Raw genomic sequence first — 24,038 nt, forward strand, 5'->3', positions numbered from 1 at the left:
TGTTTTTTTTTCTTCCTGTAATTTAAATGGGGCCAAACGTATTCAGACAAGGGAGCTGGGCTCAGCCTCTTCTCGTCTCGCTGGCAATACACAACGGTAGCAGGGAAACACAGCTACATTGTCCCTGCTGATTGGAGGGCTTGATAACACAGAAGATGGGTAGAGGAATGTGTGAGAGGCATGTAATCCGCTTAAGCCTCATGGATCCTTAACTTAAAAATGTCAATACTTACTTAGGGGTCTGCTTTGGATCATACAATTTCACACTTACCATTGATGCCACATCAGAACGATTCAGCCCTACTTGGTGTAATGTGTCAACATAATAGTGCATAGCCAGCTGTGCAACTATTACGCTAAATTGGGCCATTATCCCTATGATCAGAATGTGAATTTGATTAATATGGTCAAAATGTCCACTTGAAAATGCTTCCTCAAGTCACATTTGGATAGCCCTCTATGGAACATTTGATTCCTGGCCTGATTCTCTTCATTCTATTGAAACAATAGGTCGAGTAACAGCGGACCTGCTCTGAGTTACAGTGAAAGCTGTTGGAAATTTCCATACAGAGTTTGAAAAGTGTACCAGCTGACAACATGAACATGTGAAAATAGCTTCAGAAACTGTCTTAATGAATATGTGAGAATTTGTAGGTGTGGAAGCCTACTGTTCCAGAGAGTAACACAGACAGATGTTCATGTGGGGGTCCAATTGCACTCAAATGATGTCAAATATGAATTCTCTTCATACAGTTAAACGTTGAATAGAATTACATCCTCCAAAATGGCAACAATTTGCCTGGAACTGAGTGACAAAAGTTGAGCATGTCAAATATTGCTGCACGAGCAGTTTGACAGGATTAATAGAACGTAAACGTAATTGGATGTTGCCACAATTCATTCTATTCATATGGGCTAAATAGTATTGTTCATTTTGCAGCATCTTTAGGGGCGAAGTGTTCATACCTAGTTCTGCCCAGGGGCATTAATCCAGACTAATGAAACGATCCTATCCTCTGTGGCTTTTTAATCTATTCACTGGGAAAGTAATTGACAAGCCACAGTATGTGCATTAGGATAGCTCCATCACCAAAGGACAGCTGTCACTGAAGCAATTAAAATGACAAACTTTAATTAATTCTCTCTAGTTTTACCTGATATGAGACATTCGCAATGAGTGAGCTTTCATTTCCAGGATAGTAATATCGTTTGGACGAGAGCAGTTCATTTGTAATTCAAAAACCACAAGCCATTGTCTGATAGGGCTTTAATATGTCAACATTTCACACAGAAATTAACACCACAGATTCAAAGCAAAACATAACATGAATTCTGCAATAACATAACAAGATACAAAGTTACATGAATGAATTACTCTGGAACTAGATGCCAATTGCACAAACTCAGATATGTCATTTGACATCCCACCTGATTATCTGTTTATGAGTGATATGCTATTGGGTCACTAATGTAGATGTCATATCAGATAAAGAGCTAGGCTAACCAAGTGTACCTAGCCCTACATACAGTACGTGAAGGACTGCAACAAGCATGATACTTAGCAGGCTTTTAGCTGAGCTTCTTGAAAAAAGACCAAGACACAATTAATTACGGAGCCAACTACCTCTGACACCAGGAGAGCCGGATCCCAATAACTTTTTAATCCACCTAAATGTCAAGGCAACGTTTACAGGTCTCCTCCTCCTCCCAGTCTCAAATGGCTGCCAAAAGGCCAGTGGTTAGTCATCTGTTTACTCCTGCAGCTGCTGGGTGTTATTGGGAGTCTGAAGGAGAAATCCCCTGATTCTATCTGCCATTGGTGACAGTTCCCCAGACCACATTATTCAGGTAGTTATCTGAGAGCAGGAGGAGACCAGAGGCTTGGTGTGCGGCTATGGCCCAGGACAACTGCACCAACTGACTGGATCTGAGGTGGGGGATAATTCACTCATCAAAAGCCTTGCGGTAATTATGCAGTAGTATATTACAGATAGAGGGTTTCATTCGTAGAAATGGTACCAGATAGAGCTTAGACTCGGACATGGCAACTATCAGACATGGCCCATCTAAAAGAGTGCAATTGAATTCATACATATATTTCAAATAAATAATAATTAGCCATAACTCAAGTACAGTATGGTGTATTCCACAAAATGAAGACGAGTGTCCAATTTGGCAACATATTTAACTGATCTTATACAGAAAATTACACTTTATAAAAATGGAAGACCCACTCAAATAAAATAATCTGAGACATTTGTCATCCAGTAGCCATGATGACAGATAACTGCTCTCAATTTACGAGTCAAATGTTAATGCTTATTTCTGTCAGCTTTGTTCATCCACATCATAAATCCCTGTTCACACTCTCTTATCACATGGGCCCCTCTCTTCATAGGAAACAAACCCCTATTTCTGATGAAGTACCTTGTCAAATCTTCCATTCCATTTTTGTCAGTTGTGTCAACAACAAACGAGTCTGTGTGCACGTGTACAGTACTAAAGACCCTGTAGTAGTTGACTAGTTAGATGTGCAATGCAAACCGCATAAATAACTCCGCCTCAAGGTGCCTATCAACCTCATGAAGGACTTCTACTCCCATTGTGTATCAGTGTAATTCCCAGACATTATTCTCTCACACAGGGATGACAATCACAGTGATGGTTCTCAGAGATGTTTCACAATCAGCTACAAGCATCACATTTGCGTAATGAAAGCTTAATGGCCAAATCGAACATCCAGCATCATTATCGTATAGTGTTATTACATCATCATCATCCAGAATTTGCGTTATTGATGTCAGAAGTGGCTGTTATAATGTGTGGAGAGATGCCCCTGTAGTTTAATACATGTCCTCTGGCAAGCAGCACATTTTATGCTGTAACTTCCTTAACGTTTTATAGCGAACAGAGTGGGGACTCTTTACTGTGTTTTTTTTCTCATGGGGCAAACATAAATGGTTATTTTTTTAAATATTGAAATACACTTAGATCCATAATGAATGAAAGTCCGTCATTGAGCTGATTTACTCCACATTAACTTGTGTCGGATAGGATATAACTGATGGCAAGAGATTGCTATCAACATGGCATCCATGTCAGAGCTGAAAACCATTGCTAGCATTTTTTTTCTTTATCTACCGAAAACAATGTACACTGAGCATACAAACACATTAAAAACACCTGCTCTTTCCATGACATAGACTGACCAGGGGAAAGCTATGACTCTTCATTGAATCAGTGTAGATGAAGGGGAGGAGACCGGTTAAAGAAGTATTTTTAAGCCTTGAAACAATTGAGACATGGATTGTGTATGTGTGCCATTCAGAGGGTGAATGGGAAAGACAAACGATTTAAGTGCCTTTGAACGGGGTATGGTAGTAGGTGCCAGGTGCACCGGTTTGTGTCAAGAACTGCAGCGCTGCTGGGTTTCTCACACTCAACAGTTTCCCATTTGTATCAAGCATGGTCCACCCTCCAAAAGGACATCCAGCCAACTTGACACAATTGTGGGAAGCATTAGCGTCAACATGGGCCAGCATATCTGTGGGACGCGTTGACACCTTATAGACTCCATGCCCTGACTAATTGAGGCTGTTCTGAAGGCAAAAGGGGGTGCAACTCAATACTATGAAGGTGTTCCTAATGTTAGGTATACTCAGTGTATATCTGTAGGAAGTGTTTTATTTTATGTTTTTTTTTTCTTTTTTAAGAGTTGCTCTTATTAAATGTGATGTTGATGTTTCAATAATTCACTGAGACTGAAAAAGAAAGCATTTTGAAAGGATCTGTATTTCTGGCTGTCATACAGATACAAACACGTGATGAAATAGATGGCACGTCTTAATGCGTTCGGACACTTTCCTTCACAGTAAGTTGACATCTACCCATTTCATTTCCCGCTTTGTAATCACCAGCGACAAACAGAAACGGACAATGAGGGAAAATGAAAAATGCTATTCCATCAACACACAGAGTTACATTAGAAGATCGAAACACTTTCTAATAGAATAAAGTGGGCTTTATGAGTTATTATTTACATAATGGCAAACCTTCAGCGAGGGCTCCGGCTGAGTACTTTCGTATAGCTACTATAGAGGGTCAAAATACATGAGGAAAAAGTATGCCAAGCCAGGAAATGTTGTGTCCTAAATGCTCGTACAATGGCCATAGGGAAGGTCTGCTCAGTGTAGCGATCTCACAAGCAGCAGGGACGCATTAGCTTTAATAATACCTTTTAACAGTTCTGTTCCGACAGTAAAGCATCCCCCTCTGTTCTATTGAGGGCCGTGCCAGCCTAGCTCAAATCAACTGACACCTCTCAGGAGCGAATGCCCTGTCTGTCTCTGTTCCATTCCCTTAGCCGCTCAGCCAATCATCCGGTGGGGAGGTAGGGAGTATCGCTGTGGTAATTGTAATCCGGACACACTTTCTGCACCAGCTTGTAGTCGGTGCTGTAGAAGGAGATGTAGATGCAGATGACTTTGAAGGGCTTGGAGCACAGCCAGGACACATGGCTCTGGGTCTGCTCCTGAGGGCAGCTCTGCGAAGGGTCGTGGGAACACAACGATTTCCTGGTGCCCTTCTCCACCTTCTCGTACTCCACCCTGCAGTTGAACAGCTTGGTGTCTTTGGGCTCGAGAACCGTCGACTGCTGCAGCTGGAACTCCACGGCCTTGGTGGGCGGCACCAGACCCACCGACACGTTGCCCTGGCCCGTCGCGTTGTGGCGGAAGTAGACGCTGAACGTGCCGTTGCCGTGGTCTACGATCTTCCCGGTGATCAGCAGGTTGAGCTTCACTGTCTTGATGTTGGAGTGGAAGTCGCCCCAGCCGAACATCTTCTTGAACTTTCCTGTCTTGACGATGGGTCTCCTCTTGGATCGGGAGCGGGGGTCACGAAGGCTAGAGGTGTTGTGGAGCCAGTCCCAGAGCTCCTGTTTAGAGTATGGTTCCAACTTGTCATAGTTCAGATCCAGGCCAGACAGGTTCTTGTCATAAAAGGTCTGGGAGAGCAGGCGACTGATGGATAAGTCCTTGCTGGTGTCTGTTGTCCAGAGGTCCTTAGCTCTCGACTTCGGGCTCTCTGACTTCAGAACGTCTGAACTTCCAGAAGCAGATGAATGGGCACTTGTAACCTGTGGAAAACAAAGAGACAATACAATCCTATTTCAATGATGGAACACAACAGGCATGCCGTGAATGGCTTAAACCATTAAAAAAATAAGCCTGCTGTGTAGGATCAAAAGTTATATGTCCTTGATATGTCCTTGAATCTTTTGTTCTGACCCTGAACAGGCAGTTGACCCACTGTTCCTAGGCTGTCATTGAAAATAAGAATTGGTTCTTAACTGACTTGCCTAGTTAAATAAAGGTCAAATAAAAAATATACAAAATATGCCATTGTTGTGTTTTGTACCAATAGATCATACATGAACTGTAGATCTGAAATGGCAATAAAATCAATACCCATTTGAAATTCAGTGACGCTGAAGGTCATGACTAATGGATATAGAAATAATATGAGACAAATTCAGTGCATGACACAATTGCCTCATATGAACACAGTGTCTTTTATCAAGCGTAAGGACATTCCAATCCTGCCATACATATAGATGAATGAAGCGTTTATTCAGTAGCCTATAGACGTGACGCAAAACCAGACTATTACCCGCTGAATGTACCCTGAACGGTTGATTGATGATTCCTTTACTCCGGCCCTCATAATAATACAGATGACAGGGCTAAGATTCCCACTGCACTTCACAAAGAATGGTGACAGTGATGGCCTAACCCCATCTGTGGAACGTGACAGCAGATCTATCTGGGCAAAGTCTTGCATGTTGTACCTTTACCTCAGATCAATACTAGGAGAATAAGGTCTTCTCTCTTTCACAAGGTTCACAGGATGACATTGCGGTAGGGTAGTCTGTGTATTGCAACAGTTATAGTGCGAATGCATGTTGGATTTGGACATAGAATACTTAATTAGAAAAATATCAAATCTTCTTGTTTTTGGTGATCAATCCGAATTTCAATCTCATCTTTGTTTTGGGCCAAATTTGACTTCATATCCATGAACAGTGCAAAAGAATTGTGCAAAAACCTAATTATAAATCTGCCAACTTGATTTAAGTTGACATTTTTCTTCAACAATGTGTTATAAAGGGGGCACTATTTATGCATTGCTCACTTTAGTAAACTCTGGTTAAATAATCGCCTCCTTATAACGCACATTGTTGAAGAAAAGTTTTAAATTAAATCACACTGCGAGAATATAACAACGTTTATGGTATTTTTTGCACTTTGCAGAATTATTTTGCACTAAGAAAATGTCGCTGCAATGTTCTTTAACTTATACATTCGCCTTCTCTATCTGAAAAGAAATAGGGAAGGTTGAGTGGTTCAGTTTCATTGAATAGGAAGTATGAACCATCATTCAAATAAGCCCAATTTATTTCCCATGGCTTTCTCTTTCCTGATTCATTAGCAGTGGGCTCTCCAATGACCAAATGAAATATAGCTTTCATAGAGCTGTAATTACCTGTGCTGCTAAATGACTGAAGCTCAATCTCAATGGATTCCCCCTACTCGGAAGGACTGCCAACCATTCCCCCCCCCCCTCGTTTAACCTTTATTTAACCAGGAGAAAGACTCAAGGTTAAAAGCATTTTTTTTTTTGCGAAGGCGACCTGGAAAATCAAACATTTAGTTTTCCCTTTAAGTATCTCACAACATAATATCCCATTTAGTTGATTCAGACACGTTTCTCCTAAGCAATCATATGCACAATTCAATTTCAAAATGTTTCTTGAGAGCTAGCTTGGTCCTTGCGGTCTTGTCATGACGGTTATTATACTGGGTTCAACACTGACATGCAATTAGCTTTCATCTGAAGCACCTGACAGCCTGTGCAAACTGTCATGGTCGGGATTAGAGGGCCCCGTGTCACATTCGCAGAGACCCCAATTCCCGGATTATAACCAACCTGTAATCCACACGACAGAGATTAGGCAAATCAAGGCACTCCTGACTAAACCAACATTTACATCAAGGCAGCCTTGTCTGAGGAAACAGAGGAAAGGCCAAGATTACCTCGCTCTGTTTGAGAGCATGTGAGACATTATTTTCACATTTAGTTTCTTTTTTCCGCTGGTGTTAAATGGAGGTGGAGAAACAGGTTGTCACCAACAGCTATAATGGGGTGAATTTGAAAAGTTTGAGGCATTGCTCATCAGACAGTTCTAAATCTCACCTGTGGCCTCAAACAAACCAGAATTCCTGCACATGATTACACAAATACTGGGATGATTTTACAATGGAGGACATACCCTGTTAAATACCCTACTGAGTCCTATTGAAAACACCCATAGACATAATGTGGTATACACAGTCGATGGATGTACCTGAATGTTATCTCTTCCTGTTAAGGAATCCTTTCCCTAGAGGGAGGAAGATACAGTCTGGTACTGTACAGTAGCTTCCCTTGTGATAAGGAGGATATGCTATAGGTTAAAACCCCAATATAGCAAAAATGTCTTGTTCTGATAAGACAACCTTGGTAGCTAAAAAACACCTAGGAGAGACTATTAAAAATGTGTGAGCTTTCATTTACTGAAATGGTACTGCAGCTGGAACTCGTAGGGGGGGGGGGGGGGGGGGGGGGTTATAGGGCAGACTTGTCTCTTCCGACAGACTTACCATTTTAGCAACTAAATTGAGTGAATTCTGGGTGCTACATTTGCCGACACTTCCGGTTAAAGAGTCATTAGAGTTGGAATGGTTGGAACCGGCTGTCTCTATTCCTATTCAAAGCAACAATGTCGTCCATCTTGTTTGGGTAGTGTGGAGTTGTTTGTTTGCCGTAGCTTGTCTCAGTATTTTGTGTTATAGTGGAACAAAATTGCACCATGTTGATGAATCTACATGAATCCAAGAATCATGGAATACCCATTCTATTTAGTATATAAAGGATCTTCACTGACATGACATACTTCCCTTTCAACTCTCAGCTACCATATGTGCCTAAATGAATATCAGACACCTTACAGCACCTTACAGCACTGGTCAATCAGAACCATTCAGAATCTGTGAGTCCGCAGGGACATGATTCCATCGTTCAGTGAGCAGAACGTAATTGAATCTAAACGCAGTAAGACTGTACACATCTCCAGGGATATGTTTTAGACCAGATGTGGCCTACTCTTCTCCTGGAGAGCTACTCCCCGCAGGGTTTCGTTCTAGCCCTAATCTAACACTTGATTATACTAATCAGTAGCTCTCCTGGGGGAGCTGGCCATCACTCCTTTAGGGGATAGTTTGGTTGTGCTGATATCCAAATTAATCTTGGAAAATGTAGGATTTTCTTTCTCTAATGTTTTCATGGATCAGCTACAGCATTCTCAGAGATGAACAGAGATCAAAGTGAAATCACCAGAGTTACCTGAGGGGGTCAAAGATCATGGGCTTTAGAGTGAGGCATCTCAAGACATCTCAAATAGGTGTGAAATAGAATGGTAGACTATGAAACGTAGCAAACATAGGGCAGTATTGTCGTCGTGAGTTCTGTAGAGGATGAAAACGGTCAGCAGTTGGACTGAGGGTATTACCGTGGCAACAAAAAAATAGCCACTATTTTCTCCAACTCACCCAGAGGATAAATACATAATCACATTATTTCACACACGAGTTGGTTCAAAGGCGTCCAAAATAAGTTTGCGAGGTTCCCATGGGTCTGTCAATCTGTCGAAGGAGCTCGAGGCTTGAGCTTAGGATGCGCCGAGCACGAAACAATTATGAGCACCCCATTAAAGCATGGCGAAGCAATTTGGAGGCGAAGCCTGGAAAAACATTCACATCAAGTGGTACAATTGAGAGTAAACACTTTCTGTACATCCAACACTTCATGTTTACAGTACTGTAGTGACATTTTACATTTAACATAGTATTAGTTTAATATAATTGCATCATAATGCACTCAATAAAAGTGTTCCTTAAAAAAGGAAAGGCTTCATTAGTTCAAGGGATAAAATGATTAGCGAGCCTAGTGAAGTGTGAAATTGAGTTTATAATTTTAAAGACTGCGAATTCAATTCGATAATGGGAATTGTATAAATAATTATTCATAATTCACTTATTTCAATCACTATGCAAATGAAGGGCTGATAACCCAAGGTAACTATTGAAGATTAGTCAACTTTGTGGGATTAAGTTCAAATAATGTGTAAGAGACAAATTGGGACTATTTCTCTTGCTTGTCTGTTGACAGATTTACCTCATGCAGGGTTACTACGTACCAGAAGATTAACACAATTGGGATGTCTGTTATGGCATACTGTTATGGCATAACAATGAAGATATTATGTCAAGCTTATCAAAAAGGTGAAATGTCAAGCGTTTGAAATGTCAAACTTTTCAACTGAATTGAGTGACTCAAATGGAAGTCGATTGATTAAAATGAGATCTACAACCAATCGGAATGTGAATGACAAAATGTTTCCCTCTGCACACAACACAATAGTACATCTACTAAAAACAATAGATGAGTAAGTAAAGGTGTAAACGGAAATTTCACAAATGGTTCATCTTCATAATCTCCAGCACCACCCCATGAACATATGGGAAAATGGCGCTTTTCTATGTTTTCAATGACATTATTGGTGTGCACTGTGTGATTTTAACCAATTATTAGTATGCATTGCCCACTAATTGTCTACTAATTGGTTGATGTCATCATTGGAAAGACTTATCTTCCTATGTCTTTTTTACTACAAAACATAGAAACGCTGCATTTCCGCACATGTTGATGATGGGGTGGTTCTGGAGATAATGAATATGAAGTTGAAATATGGTGACATTTCCCTTTAAGAGTAAAAGCAAAGACTGGTGCTCTCCAATGTGCTGAAAAGTATACTCAAAATATATATGCAGCATATACATTTACCAAACACTTGTGAGTAAAAAAGTATTTGGAAAAATGCTATGGCACAGGCAACATCTGTACATTTAGCTGGTAGCTTTAGAACACACGATTTCAAAAGAGAGAAAATTTGATTTTTACTAGATAATTGACAACAAAAACTCAACTTACCATAGAAATGAGTGACAGGAGAACAACGCACCAACATGTGGACTTCATTCCTCTTGGTAGACCTTCACTTTTCATGCCTACCTGTACGCAAATCCCTTTCTTGAAAAATAAAATAAAATGGACTATGTAAAAATGCCACAACTAGAGATAAATGACAAAGGGAAACCCGAGCAAATAGCAGGAATCTATCTTCAGATTGACTGATGGCTGAAAATCAAATGCTCTGTCTATGTTTTGTCTATTGGAAGATGTGAATGATACGTTCTTTGTTGCAGGATTAGTAGCGGTGTTGCGTGAATGGTAGTGCTTGTAGGTCTGATTGTCAGTGTTATGTGATGTTTTATAGAGCGAGAGAAAGAGAAGAGAGAAAGAGGTAGAGAGTGAGAGAGAGGGATAGAGAGAGGCAGGAGGAGGGAGAGAGAGAGAGATAGAGAGAGGGGCGAGAAAGAGTGAGAGAGGCAGGAAAAGGGACAGAGAGAGAGAGAGAGAGAGAGGGGTGAGAAAGAGTGAGAGGCAGGAAGAGATATAGAGGGAAAGAGACTTCAAGAGAGCCTTGCAATATAACTTTTCATTTGTGTCTAGAGAGACATCTAGTGGTACATCTAACATAATGGACAGTACACTAGAAAGGCATTCATCAACACTTTCACTGTAACCTAGTATGTTTATAACACTTTCTTCATTTATTTTTAGTAATACTTCCGATACAATCTCTACAAAATGACGGAGTCTTATCTTTTTGTACAACACACAGCTTGCTTCAAGAGAACCACCATCAGTAATAGCATACACCCACTTTGCAATATTCAAACTAAACATTTGTGTGCAATACAAAATAAATGTACACATATGTTGATCCTTTTTTTTTTTTTTTTCTCCAAAAATTCAAAAAATATTTAAAAGGGAAAAAAAAGTTAACATTCTCCTCATCAACTGCTCTTCTAGCGATCAGGCAGACTGGTCGAATTCTGCCACTGTAGAACAGCGGCGTCATATTTCCTCTGTATTCATATACTGTACTGACGGCTGCTTAGATGGACCTCGATATATATATACAGAATATATGATGTGATATTGTACGCCGGGAGAACGACTGCATCATTATAATATGTCTAAGGGCACCTATGATATGGGTCATTGTGAAAAAGGGACATTTAAATAGTCTTGTTCCTAGAGCCTTTTGTCCTAGAAAATGGTACCGTTTAACTTCTATCGAAATTCAATCAATCACCAAATTCATCAGTCATTCATCCGATGAATCAATGACATACAGTTTAAACCTGTGCTGCACCCATTATTAAATATGTTGGTTTCATGAATGTATATGATACTGTAGATAGCTGATCATTGGCAATAAGGCAGAAGTTAGAGTTGCGTGACATTAGAAATTAGATACAAATACAATAGTAGTCACACACATCGTTTTAGCTTTAGAAGGGTTTTGTTTTTTGCGAAAACAAGTTATCTAAAAAATAAGAAAATCAATTTACCCATGTATCTTCCATGTACATATGGGCTATGTTTCATATTTACAACATTTAAACCATTGGAAATATCTCATTGTAAGCAAGAACAGAATCAATGGTCCTCATTTAAGTCATCTGTTTGATTTCATTCGGGCATAGAGAGGGACAATACCAAACAAACTGCAGTATATAGACCACAAAAGATACTGGACCAAAAACAAAACGAGTTGTGACAAAATAAAATCTATACATATTTACTATTGATTCACACCCCCTGTGTTATAGAATGTGGACATCATCTCCAGTTATCATGTATCCATGGTCTTGAAAATGCCTATTATTTTCACATTTAGTTTCCAACTGCATTTGGTTGTGTCTTAAGAGAGGCAATGTTCTATGGCAATACAACATATAAGTCATCATGTGCATATCATGCTGCACTAATATAGTGCAATAATAGTGCCTGAAACAAAGCAAAAGGGAGACAGGCAATAGATCCAGTAACCAGGGATGGTTTCTCATCTTGTGTTCTCGGTCTGTATATGTTTATCCTTCAAGATAGGCCTCTGTCTAGGAATCAACCGGAAACCAAAAGTATCTCTTTGTTTGCGACCGAATGAGATTTCAGTCAAAATCCAGAAAGGAAACGAATCCAAGCCTTTTCATGGAGATTTTCCTCCCCTTCCCTGCGGTGACTTTTGGCAACGTGCGAACCGTCAGTGCATCCTAAGCCTCCAGCTACTCAACGTTTCAGTGACGAGCAGAAAAACACGGCAAAGAAATGAGCTTGTGCTGTTTGTGTTCAAAGACAGAAAAGTTTGTCTCTTAGCAGCAGCCCTTCCATTTGAAAGCAAAAAATGGGCAAACCAAAAAAAAAGGCATTTTCCTCATAGTGAGTGGAGGCTGTGAAGGCTTTTGTTTAAGGAAATATCACAAAAGAAAATGGAAAAGGAGAACTGCTGCTTGAAATGGACTAAACCCAAATATGTCTAAGTGGAGAAATGTTTCCTCAATTCCAATCTCCAATTAACACATGAGGACCCAAAATGGATTCAAGATGGCCGTTGGTCTTCTTCTTCTGATCTGCAAGATGAAAACATCCCTGTCCTTCCTATGATGGGATATGTCTCTTTGTTTTTACGGCAGGTGGGGCAGGTCTCTGGAGGACTAGGCTACCCCAGAGTCCTACATGTCAGCGTCCCCATCATAGGCTAGGGTGAGAGGTTTCAATCGGTTGTTCATTTGCCTCTGTCTCTTTGGTTTCTTTGGCTTTTTGCTAAGAGGAAGAGTAGACAACAGGTTACTACCCTGCCTTACAATCAAGTAAAACACCAGCAGCACTAGAAAGTGGCTATTACTATTATGTCAGTTCTAACATATCGCTGCGATTGTTCCAAATTAATGATATCTCTATAAAACTGACATTTCGGGAAAAGACAATGGGCATATCAAAAAGATAAAAAGCAAGTTAAAAGGTATTAGTATGTTAATTTGCATTAATATCTGTGGCCATGCTTCACTTGACTTCTATGGCTCTGAGCTATAAAGTACCTTTTGTATTGGCTCTGACAGTGCAAGAATATTACAGAGCTATTTAGCAAACATCACCATCCTAGGAAAAGAGAAGCACTATTGTTGTCCTGCAATTGTTAATGCCTCAAAAGATGCATGTGTAAACGCTTACTTCTACTGCATTTGTCCATATTTCTTGATGGTAACGGGAACGTGATCAGTCAAGTCAAGCACCATAATACATGTGTGTGACAATGTATGGTAAATAGAGGATAAACAGGGATGAGATGGTAGAGGGGATTCGATAAAAGCAGGGGAATGTTGCTCCTGCTCTAAAATATGGTAGCTATCTGTCATGGCCACCAGAGGGCAGTATGACATCATCATTGTGCGATTTTACATTCAAGAAAACAAATAAGTCTTCAGGAAAAGGTCAGAATGAGTCTTAATAAGGGTTGAATAAGTCAATGATGGTTACATTAGTTGTCACTAGGCCTGGTCACAGATTTTGTTCCAGGCCAAAACTAACACTTCTAAATTAGCTAATCTTCATCTTGAGATGTTGATTAGTAATTGGGTGTGTTAGGGTCTGGAGACCACTGCCCTAATGGTTTAGGTTAATTATTTGGTGAAGGTAAGCTCATCCTAAAGTCGGAAGCCTACTTACGACCAGGTTCTATCCGGAGCCTACCACCTACAGTATGAGGGACCCATAGAAGGTGATTTCCTGGGACTTCACCTGCACTAGCAACTTCACACAGCTGGTCAAGCGGGACATGTCATGTGACACTGGTGGAGGGGTCACAGGTCAGGGGTCAATGATTGGCACTGCAGCTACTTGTAGAGCTGTCTCTTTTTCCTCTTTAGCCGCTGCTTTGGCCGCTGCTTTGGCCGCTGCTTTGGCCGCTGCTTTGGCTACTGCTTTGGCCCAACTCTTGGCAATCGGGGCAGGTATAAGTCAACTCATGTGCATTTTGACCCATCCAGACCACCGTGCCATTGGCGTTGGACTCAGTGGCCTGAAGACGGCGGCGGAGGACACTGTAACTGCTGCTGGCGACAGATGGCATGAAGAAAACAAAACAAACAACAACAAAACAATAAATAAACCAAAAAGATGGGGGGGGGGGGATGAACCAACTAACGACTAAATTAAAATGTTCAAAATCTCAAATCTAATCGGACCCCCCCAAAAAAATGACTACGGGGATTTTGAATGAATGATGAAGGGATGGATGAGTAAAAAAGGACAAGATCAGAGCGGACTCACCAAGCTAGGTATATCATAGACACTATGAACATGAGCAGTACCAGGGCTCCCGCTGTTACACCATATACCCACATCTTCAGCTTGCCATCTGTGGAGGAGGGAGAGCTGTCAGTTCAGCTGGCTACGTGGCCGACGGTGTCCGTAACACAATCAGAATTGGGAAGAACAATTCATTTGTCAAGCACTTTGCCCACGCATCAAGCAGAACTGGATTCTGGAAAGAACACAAGGTTGGTGATGGCATCCTTTTGAAAGAAGTCTTCAGAGCTTCCACTTAGTTCCGCAATTTACAAAATGGACATGTTTGGACATGCAATGTCCTGGACGTGGACATGCAATGCAAGGCAACATATGCCCATTTCCATTCATTTCTGGCTTTGTAGATGTTGGTCTGAATTGTGCTTTGAAGGACATGTCTAGACAGTCTCAACCTGTCAAAAATGGTAAGAGCCCAAGTTCCACTTACTGCCTCAGTGACATGCAGCACTCTAACCAGAAAGCACTGTGGGGTTAACCAAGCATTTTGGTCTTTAGAAATGTTAAATCAGTTCATATTAGCTAAGAGCACACAAGAAAATAGCATAATACATAGTATCTCCTGTATTGGCTACAATCCTGCTGAAGCATCTAGCCAATCATCAGCCAAGTGCTTCCTTTTCATTTCATGCACTTATTTAGCAATGATGAACGAGTAGCAGAGAAACATTTTCCTCTGATCCATACTGCTCCTCCCATCACTTTACATTCTTGCTATATCTACTATTGTCGGAAGTGTGTGCAGAAATGCAACTCTCATAAACCAAAAGCCGTTAAGGCTATTTACTGTGGTCGGTGTAGCTTCACCTGTAAGAAATAATGCCCCTGCAGCATCTCTCTCATTTTCATGGGTTTACTTTTTGTACCCTGCACCTGCAAGTTACTGAACGTGTGTTCACTACATCTAGGCTAGTCACGTAGCTGGTTCACCTGGTCCAAAGGGCTGCAGGTACCAGTTGCGTCCGGTGCGTCCAGGCTGTATGGTGGCAGGCAGGGTGGGGTTGATGGCACGGCTGGTCTTCACGTCAGTCTTCTTGTCCCCGGCTGTGGGGATCTCCAGAATGGGTATGGGGGTGCAGTGGTCCAGCTGGCCACTGGAGGACATCACCTCTGTGTAGCCCTCCTCGCACATACACACACCAGCCTGAAGAGGGCAGTGTTACACAAATATAGTTCACTGCTGTGTTTGAATATGCTAATATCTGTCACATCCTTGCTTCCTCTGTCCTTGTTTCCTCAATTCCTTTCAAAGCTAATTGGAGGAGGAGGTCAGAGGGAGGGACCTTGGATCCTCTCCTTTGATGCACTTTGAAAGGAATTGAGGAGACAAGGATGGAGGAAGCAAGGATTTGACAGGTATTAATGCTTTCAGACACAACCACGGTTGTCAGCTTGTCACTATCTGGCCATGCTAGAATGGACTGGAGTGCAACGCGTTCAGAGCACAAACCTAATCTGAACCACTCGCACTCAACAGACTACCCGTGAACAGCTCACCTCAGTGCAGAAGGACAATGGCAATTGACACGGCGGGTCACAGGAGTTGTTGTCGTCCCCTGGAGGATTGATATGGGGGCATCCTCCTGTAGGTCAAAGGTCACCAAAGAAGGATCAGATGGCATGTGATTGGTAAGATCTTTAGGCTTTGATGTCAACTCTAATAAGGCATATGGAAAGAAGTGCATTAAGGCAAGCACCATTGAAGGTTTAGCAGTGCCTACCTGTGACGTTGAGTCCATCAGAGCGCTGACACCAGGTGACGCGAGAGGAGCCTATCCACGTGCTGCTCATCCACTTGTACTCAAAACACTCCCCATCTGTAAGAGCACAAGACATAATGATCTCGATGAGCCATTAAGCCAGGTACAGAACGGAGCCAAATTGAATTCAGATCAGTTCTACTGAATTAAACGGAACTTCATTGAACAGAGGGTTGTGGTTCGAGTTTTACATTCTGGATGAAAAGCTCAGGCTTTAGCTAGATGGCTTAGCAGGAACGCTGTTAATGTTTTATCAATATCTCCATCAGTGCTCCAAGTGACCCATAGTCTTTAGGGAGCCCTCTGATAACTAATCACCTGCACAACCAGTTCAACTCTATCATAAATGAGCAATCTAACTAAACATTTGGATTTTTCTCTCAGTGCTACAATCAATACAATAGATTTTTATAGTGTCATCTGTCAGGGTATAATGATCTGGGCTGTTAATTCCCCCCCCCCCCCCCCCTCTCTATTCCCTATATTGCTTCCTCTACCTCTCCCCTCTCTCGCTTTCACTCCTCTCTCTCCTGTTCTTCCTCTCCATCCCATGTCTCGCTCCATCTCCCCCTGTCTCCCCTTCCTCTCCTTGTTAAAGAGCGCTGGGCCACCCCATCCCCTCATGGGCCCATAGTGATGCTTATAAACCAGGTCATCCCAGCGATGGCTGCCGTGGGGCGGCCGCAGCAGTTTGTGAGAAAATGAGGGACTCCCCAGCCAGAGCCCAGGGGAACGTAGTGGGGGGTTGGGGATTCACGTAACACTGTCTAGTCTAGTCTAGTCCAACCCATGAATAAAATGCCTGAGGGACCATGCTAGTACTGTATAAAAACATGAGGAATTTGTTTTGCCATATTTTGACCTGGTAAAATGAATTCCTCATGTAGAACGTTATTTGACTTCGGTGAAAACATAAAACCTGGGTTGTATTCATTAGGCACCAAATGGAAGAAAACGGACTGAAGCGGGAAGGGACTACCTTAATTGTCCAATAAAAAAAACAACATACATTTTCATCTTCCGTTGCAAAACACTTTGCTCGTGTGCCCTAATGAATACAACCCTGTTCTCCCAATCTCACCAGTGCAAGGTCGGGACTCCCAATCCTGGTCAGGACACAGCTGGACATTCTCGGGCTCCTGGGCCATGACGGCTCGCGAGCGCACCTGGACAGAGCCAAAGTCCACGCCGGCCCCTTTGGCACACACACTCAGACACGGGCTCCAGTCAGACCACTCCATCAGGTAGCATTCACCTACAGAAAGGAGAGAGAGGAGAGAGAGAGAGAACCACACAGCTGTTAGCTTCTTTGTTCCATTTGGAGTCATATGCATAGAGAAACAGAGCAAGAAACACAACTGAAGCTAACCAAGTCAGGCTTATTAAACTCTTGGGGTTGAAGAACGTCTATTACAGCTCAAAGCAGATTGTTGTTGAAGTAATGTATGTGAATATCTGCATATAAAAGAGATGTTATGAATTCACAGCGTGTTGTGCTGTTTTTTCTCTATGCTTTTCTTGTACAGGAATAGGTTCAATCTAGATCTATGCTGCCACCCACACTGTACCATGATGCACAATATAAAAAAACAACACACCTACATAAGACAGGAGCGCTGTATACAGTTAGCTGGTTGTTTACCTGGACAGGGCAGAACACAGGTCTCCTTCAGTATGATCAGTTTGTCTCTGTTGACAGCCAGCTCCAGACCCCCACACAGCTCCTCCTCCACCATGCTGGCCTCTCCTTCTCCGGAGCCGTCCGACACGAAGCACGTCAGGTTCCGGTAGCGAAGTCCCGCTCCACATACCACCTCCTGGGGGAGACATACACACACACACACACACACACACACACACACACACACACACACGAAAAAGTCAGATCATATCCTCTGTGTAGGTTAACTGAGTACAAGGGTCAAAGAGAGAATAAGACAGTGTGTGGTGTAGCCTACCTCCACTCTGCACTCAGACCAGGGACTGTACTGCCACCTGTAACAGGGTCTAACAGGACAAGGTTTCCACTGCTCCAGCTGAGAGGGACAGGGACGCCCGTCTCCCTGGGACCCCTGCACCACCCCCCTGCTACGCCACATCCTCCCTGGAACACAAAAATGCAGTGACATCATTAATGTGAGACACTCACTGGACAATTAGTCTTGTACAGATGCAGGATCTTAATTTGATCACCCTGTTGCAGGACAACTTTCTGGCAATACCGTGTAGTGTATTTGAGGTTTAAAAGGCTCCTGACGTTTGTAATTTTTACTTTGAAATTTCAGACTTCATTTTTCCCCTTATGAAAAAAAATCTATCAACACCTTCAAAAATGTCCATGAATTATAATCCAGATAATAATTCACATTTCCTGTTGGTGAGTGTTATTTTCCTGCTGTAGCTAAACTGACTCAAATGAAGATTCTACATCTGCAGTAGTTACAGTATCGCATCTACCTAAAGACATGTAGAAAGTCTGCAGACGTTGAAGACTATTTCATTCAGAAAGGAAGCTTTGACTGTGATTTACATCCACATATGACTGATGTCTGAATAGGGAGATGCATGAGCTCCGTCTAGACAAACGCAAGTCAATTATGTGTTGTTCCTTCCTTAAGAATGGAGCAGTCTGCTAAAGTTCATGTTTGAATGTCAGGTCATTCACCATTCAATTGGCAAAGAAATGTAATTACCGTATAGGCCTACAAACAGTTAGTGTGTATTTATGTACATATGTATTCGTGTGGACTCCTGTGCGTCTTTTGCGTGTGTGTTACTATATTATTTATAGGTTACTGTATTAGTCGTCCCTAACTACTTGACAAAGGCAGCTCTTGAAAAAGCCTGCTACACGGTTCTGTGCTCCAGCCATATTGATTACCTCTCCACTTCCAGTCCTCCACTTGAGCAAAATTACTTTTCCTTTCTGTTCGGACAACTACTGCCTTCCTATTATATGACAGGACCATATGAGGTGGTGAAGTCTCTTGTGTGTAATGGATCGGGTGGGCTGCAGTTTGAGCATTTCGTAAGCCTTCTTGATTCTAAAGGGCTTTGCAATGTGATGTATACAGTAGATTTACTAAGAGTGCATCATCTCAGATGAAGTATAGGCATTAAGATAGCTTTCTCTCTCTCACTCACACACACACACACACACACAGATTGTGATTTGCTGTAACACACTGGTACTTCAAGTACTGCAGACTCAATTTCCACCTCTCCCTCGCATTCATTCCTCTCTTTCCACCGCTCTCGTAGAAACCCATCTCATTGCTTCCACGCCACATGCTCTTTCAAACCCCTTACCCTTTCTCCGTCTCTGTTTTGCAATTGGTCACACATAACAGCTCATTTTCCAACACAGAGCCAGCAATCCTCTCCCTCAACCAAACAACAAAGAACACCTGCTATCCTTATCAGACGGTAAAATACAGCACTCTCTCTCAGACATAATTCTACCTCACACCCTGTTCTAGCCAACAGAACATCCTCTATAGATCAGGTGAGGATCCCCACTGCACCTTTAACCACTATTAAAACACTTATCTCTTGCCTGTGATTTAGCTGCAGGTGCTAGAGGCTACAGGCTGGCTGTTACTTCAAAGGGCTTCCCACAGGGCCGCTAGCAGACAGACATAATAGGACAGAATCAATTGTCTGATGCCGCACAACAAACAAACAACAAAGGACAGAGCAGTCACTTTACAGGGCGACGTATGAGGCAATCTCTCTCAGTTCAATGAGCAGTCTTGTTATTTTTTTTGGGGGGGGGGTTCTCCCAACCCATTAAGAGTGTGATGTGTCTCAAACGGGCCGGTGTTGTTTTTGTAGGTGCAGACGGAGATCCCTGTGATCGCTGGTCATCTGACAGCATGAAGGAGCTGTTGATTTAACATGGGTTAATAGCACAGCGAACGTAGGGGGATGTGCATTCTATTATGTAAGGCCATTGGTTGAACGGAATAGAGTGAGATTGAAGACACTGTATGACGGTGTTAAATGCCATTTGTCTTGTTTGTAATCTTAGTTTTTTCCCAAACCATGGCTGCCTGAGATATTCTGGGATTTCAGCTTAAATAGGATATTTGTGGCAAACAAAGCATTCAACTGCAGAACATTCATACGTTCCTTCTCTAACTCATGCACTGCATCTCATATTGAAGCAATAATCATATAACCACCAAGATGAGTCTGGTTTGATGACCCTCTGGAGAAGTTAACCCATTAAGTGTCCTTCACTTCTTCTTCTTGACCATCTCAGACGTTCAAGTAGGAGCCGTTGACAGAATAAGGATATAGGAGGAGAATCAGGTCTTACCATCCAGTCCACACGTGTGCGAGCATTCTGACCAGGCCGACCAATCAGACAGCTGGCAGTTGACGGGACACTCCACCACACAGGAAATGTTCATTTGCCACTTCCTCTCCAGGCTCAGCTATGAAAGAGCGGGATCATTATCACTCAGTAACAGTATCAGTCACAACACCTATCATAGTGGGGTTTTGCAACAGACTGTTACAGCCAGCCCAGACCCACTACTTCTTACTTCTGTCTGAACCCTAGGGTAAACAGCCTATAATTCCCAAGAGCTGCTGGTTCTGTTCTGGCACAAGATGGGCACCCGGCTTGTTTAAACCCTATTATCCCTGATTGAGCCGGACTGAAACTGGGCCATGGGTTCAATAGCAGTGAGGTTAGTTTTTCCTCTACAGCCTGCAAGGGACAATTTGAGAGCGTCTGAATGGATTATGAACAAACGGAGTTGAATCTGATGGGGCTACAGCAATCCTCATGTGTAAACACTTCTAAATGTTTTATGGAGATGCTGTATATGCCTGTCATTTTATTTGCCTAGAATCACTTGTGGCTGATACTGATCCAAAGAGATAATACATTATGTTACTGCTGCTCTGCTGAGCTAAATTAGTAATACTCCAAGGACACACAACTTCAAAATATTGACAGTACAGATGGTTCAGTTACTCTGGAAACGGTCCAATTTCAGTATCACTAGTATTGACTCAGTATTGGATTTCATCATAGTGGACCTGAATTAGGGCAAGGATTGTAATCAGGAGTTGGGGATAGAGCGTTTAAGAGGGCCTCACCTCCTTACAGAACTTGAGGTCGACAGACTTGCCGTCGCTGCGTACACAGTCCAGCATCCGCGTCTTGATGCCATTCCCACACACAGCATTGGCACTTAGCTGACATGTGCTCCAGTCTGAGGGGAAAAGGCAGACCAGTATGAAAATCACACTCAAATTCAAGACAAACTCACAAACATACACTGAGTATAATAAACATTAGGAACACCTTCCTAATATTGAGTTGCACTCCTTTTTGCCCTCAGAACAGCCTCAATTCGTCGGGGCACAGACTCTACAAGGTGTAGAAAACGTTCCACAGGGATGCTGGCCCATGTTGACTCCAATGCTTCCCACAGTTGTGTCAAGTTGGCTGGATGTCCTTTGGGTGGTGGACCATTCTTGATACAAATCGGTGTGCCTGGCACCTACTACCATACCCCGTTCAAAGGCACTTACATCTTTTGTCTTGCCCATTCACCCTCTGAATGGCACACATACACAATCCATGTCTCAATTGTCTCAAGGCTTGATTATCCTTCTTTAACTTGTCTCCTCCCCTTCATCTACATTGATTGAAGTGGATTTAACAAGTGGCATCAATAAAGAGTCATAGCTTTCACCTGGATTCACCTGGTCAGTCTGTCATGGAAAGAACAGGTGTTCTAAGATGTTTTCTATACTCAGTGTACTGTAGGGCCCGAACCAATGATTTATATATACACTAGATGGCTAATAGGTAGCGCTGATTTGAAGCCACCACACCACCATTTTACTACCCTGACCACCGTTGTAAAAATAAGCTATAGAAATTCATGTGAATTCATTTCTACATTCGTTTTTACCAAATTTATTCTATTACAGACACCTTAATGCATACTTTGAAATTATTATTATGTGAGCTAAACATACAAATAATAATAAAATAAACATGTAAAAACATTTTCTTTAAAGTATAATTTTTTGATTGTAAAGTGTTGCTGTGCCAACTACAATATTTAAATACTTAAATCCATGTTATTTCTTCCTTGAAACATTTAATAGAAATACTGTAAAGAGTTCCCTTATATTCACACAGAGGACTCGTTCTTCTGGGGAGTACCAATATGTCCGACCGGTACCTTCAAAGCCTTTCATTTGGCCAATAAACAACATCCGTAATCTAGTGTTTATATACATCATTGCCGCAAACCAGACTTGAGATATATGTGCAAAGCACAAGTGCAAGGTACATTGGATGTCAAAGCCTGTTTAAGGCAGTGTCAACCCCAAGCCCTTTTCTAAAGTTAGGATATTTACTCAGTTGAGTTTGATGGCAGTTGATTCAGTTTGGCAACAGATGCATAGAGAACACCTCTAACACTTGAACTGAACACAGTCATGACTGCTGGTAACACCTGCTCTGCCATGCTTTTGACAGCTGAACTAGGACACGTGACGGAGGAGCACGTAAAAAGATCAAAAGGAATTGTGGAATTGTCATACTTGCATAAAAATAAAGATACCTTAATAGAAAATGACTCCAGTGAAAGTAAAAAGTCACCCAGTAAAATACTACTTGAGTGAAAGTCAAAAAGTATTGGATTTTAAACATACTTAAGTATCAAAAGTAAATGTAAGGGATGAAATAGAAAGAAGTAGAAGTATATTATATTAATCAAACCAAATGGCACAATTTTATTTAAAAGAAAATGTATGTATAGTTAGGGGCACGCTCCAACACTCAGACGCCATTTACAAATAAGGTGTTTGTGTTTAGTGAGTCCGCCTGTCACGCCCTGATCTGTTTCACCTGTCCTTGTGATTGTTTCCACCCCCTCCAGGTGTCGCTTAATTTCCCTGGCATATTTATCCCGTGTTTCCTGTCTCTCTGTGCCAGTTCGTCTTGTATGTTCAAGTCAACCAGTGTGGTTTTTCCCTGTGCGCCTGCGTTTCTATTCTCTTTTACTAGTCCTCCCGGATTTGACCTTTGCCTGTTTTTCTGTACTCCATTCCCGCCTGCCTGACCATTCTGCCTGCCCTGACCTCGAGCCTGCCTGCCATTCTGTACCTCTGGAACTCTGAACTGGTTTTGACTTTCTGCCTGTCCACGACCATTCTCTTGCCTACCCCTTTTGGATTGTTAATAAACATCTTGGACTCTAACCATCTGCCTCCTGTGTCTGCATCTGGGTATCGTCTTGTGCCCTTATACCGCCAGATCAGAGGCAGTGAAGATGACCAGGGACGTTCTCTTGATAGGTGTGTGAATTGGACCATTTTCCTGTCCTGCTTAGCATTCAAAATGTAAGGAGTAACTTTGGTTGTCAGGGAAAATATATGGAGTAAAAAGTACATCATTTTCTTTTGGAATGTAGTGAAGTAAAAGTAATCAAAAACATAAATAGTAAAGTACAGATACTCAAACTATACACTAAAACTTAAGTACTTTGCACCACTGTTCAAGAGAGACATCAAGTTGTGTTGTGCCCCTTTCACATCTCACATAACTAATTTTACAGACACCACCTTGACTTTGCAGTTCAACCTGTTTAATACAGACCCAAAATAAACGAGCCTCTGAAGTGAAGCATATCATTTGAATCCAGAGAAGTTGGAGTCCCAGAGCCCCCAGTCAAATAACCATGTGGCTCTAGTTAAAGCCAGGAAGCCTGTCTACCGCTGAGGGGCCCGGGGATCACTCAAACGCCTGCAACACTCTGACAAAGATGAGTGGCTGTTTTTAAGCGGCTGTTTTGAGAGCTCAACTCCTGCTGCAAAGCTTTGTGGCACTCGGGGGAGTCGAAGAGGGAGATTGTGGAGAGAGAGACAGAA

The 24,038-nt window shown here is 42.1% G+C and overlaps 2 protein-coding genes across 2 annotated transcripts in view; both read right to left on the reverse strand.

Annotated features, from left to right (window-relative positions):
* Positions 1 to 1,252: 1,252 nt before the first annotated feature.
* On the reverse strand, positions 1,253 to 10,616 carry LOC110488138 (neurexophilin-1-like). Its single transcript, XM_021560176.3, has 2 exons — positions 10,090 to 10,616; positions 1,253 to 5,137 (listed from the first exon to the last, which is right to left on the reverse strand). Exons 1-2 carry the CDS (start codon positions 10,162 to 10,164, stop codon positions 4,376 to 4,378), a joined length of 837 nt encoding a protein of 278 aa, XP_021415851.1. The 5' UTR covers positions 10,165 to 10,616; the 3' UTR covers positions 1,253 to 4,375.
* Positions 10,617 to 10,749: 133 nt separating this feature from the next.
* LOC110534798 (thrombospondin type-1 domain-containing protein 7A) overlaps positions 10,750 to 24,038 on the reverse strand; it is a 102,685-nt gene continuing 89,396 nt past the window's right edge. The window contains exons 20-29 of the mRNA XM_090198003.1: positions 21,246 to 21,361; positions 20,455 to 20,572; positions 18,092 to 18,237; positions 17,776 to 17,950; positions 17,215 to 17,388; positions 16,095 to 16,190; positions 15,871 to 15,956; positions 15,304 to 15,517; positions 14,338 to 14,425; positions 10,750 to 12,831 (exon numbers count right to left, since the gene is read on the reverse strand). Coding sequence (XP_090054129.1) covers positions 12,741 to 12,831; positions 14,338 to 14,425; positions 15,304 to 15,517; positions 15,871 to 15,956; positions 16,095 to 16,190; positions 17,215 to 17,388; positions 17,776 to 17,950; positions 18,092 to 18,237; positions 20,455 to 20,572; positions 21,246 to 21,361 — 1,304 coding nt within the window. The 3' untranslated portion in view covers positions 10,750 to 12,740. The remainder of the gene's footprint in view (positions 12,832 to 14,337; positions 14,426 to 15,303; positions 15,518 to 15,870; positions 15,957 to 16,094; positions 16,191 to 17,214; positions 17,389 to 17,775; positions 17,951 to 18,091; positions 18,238 to 20,454; positions 20,573 to 21,245; positions 21,362 to 24,038) is intronic.

The sequence above is a fragment of the Oncorhynchus mykiss genome, chromosome 2 (assembly GCF_057628025.1).
Source record: "Oncorhynchus mykiss isolate SJ-2025 chromosome 2, ASM5762802v1, whole genome shotgun sequence".
Taxonomy (NCBI): domain Eukaryota; kingdom Metazoa; phylum Chordata; class Actinopteri; order Salmoniformes; family Salmonidae; genus Oncorhynchus; species Oncorhynchus mykiss.

Bases quoted from the DNA above. Each gene is read 5' to 3' on its own strand.
- LOC110488138 (XM_021560176.3), bottom strand. From the start codon at position 10,164: ATGAAAAGTGAAGGTCTACCAAGAGGAATGAAGTCCACATGTTGGTGC. The intron at 5,138-10,089 runs GTAAGTTGAGTT...TGTTTTCCACAG, and splicing joins TCCTGTCACTCATTTCTATG to GTTACAAGTGCCCATTCATC.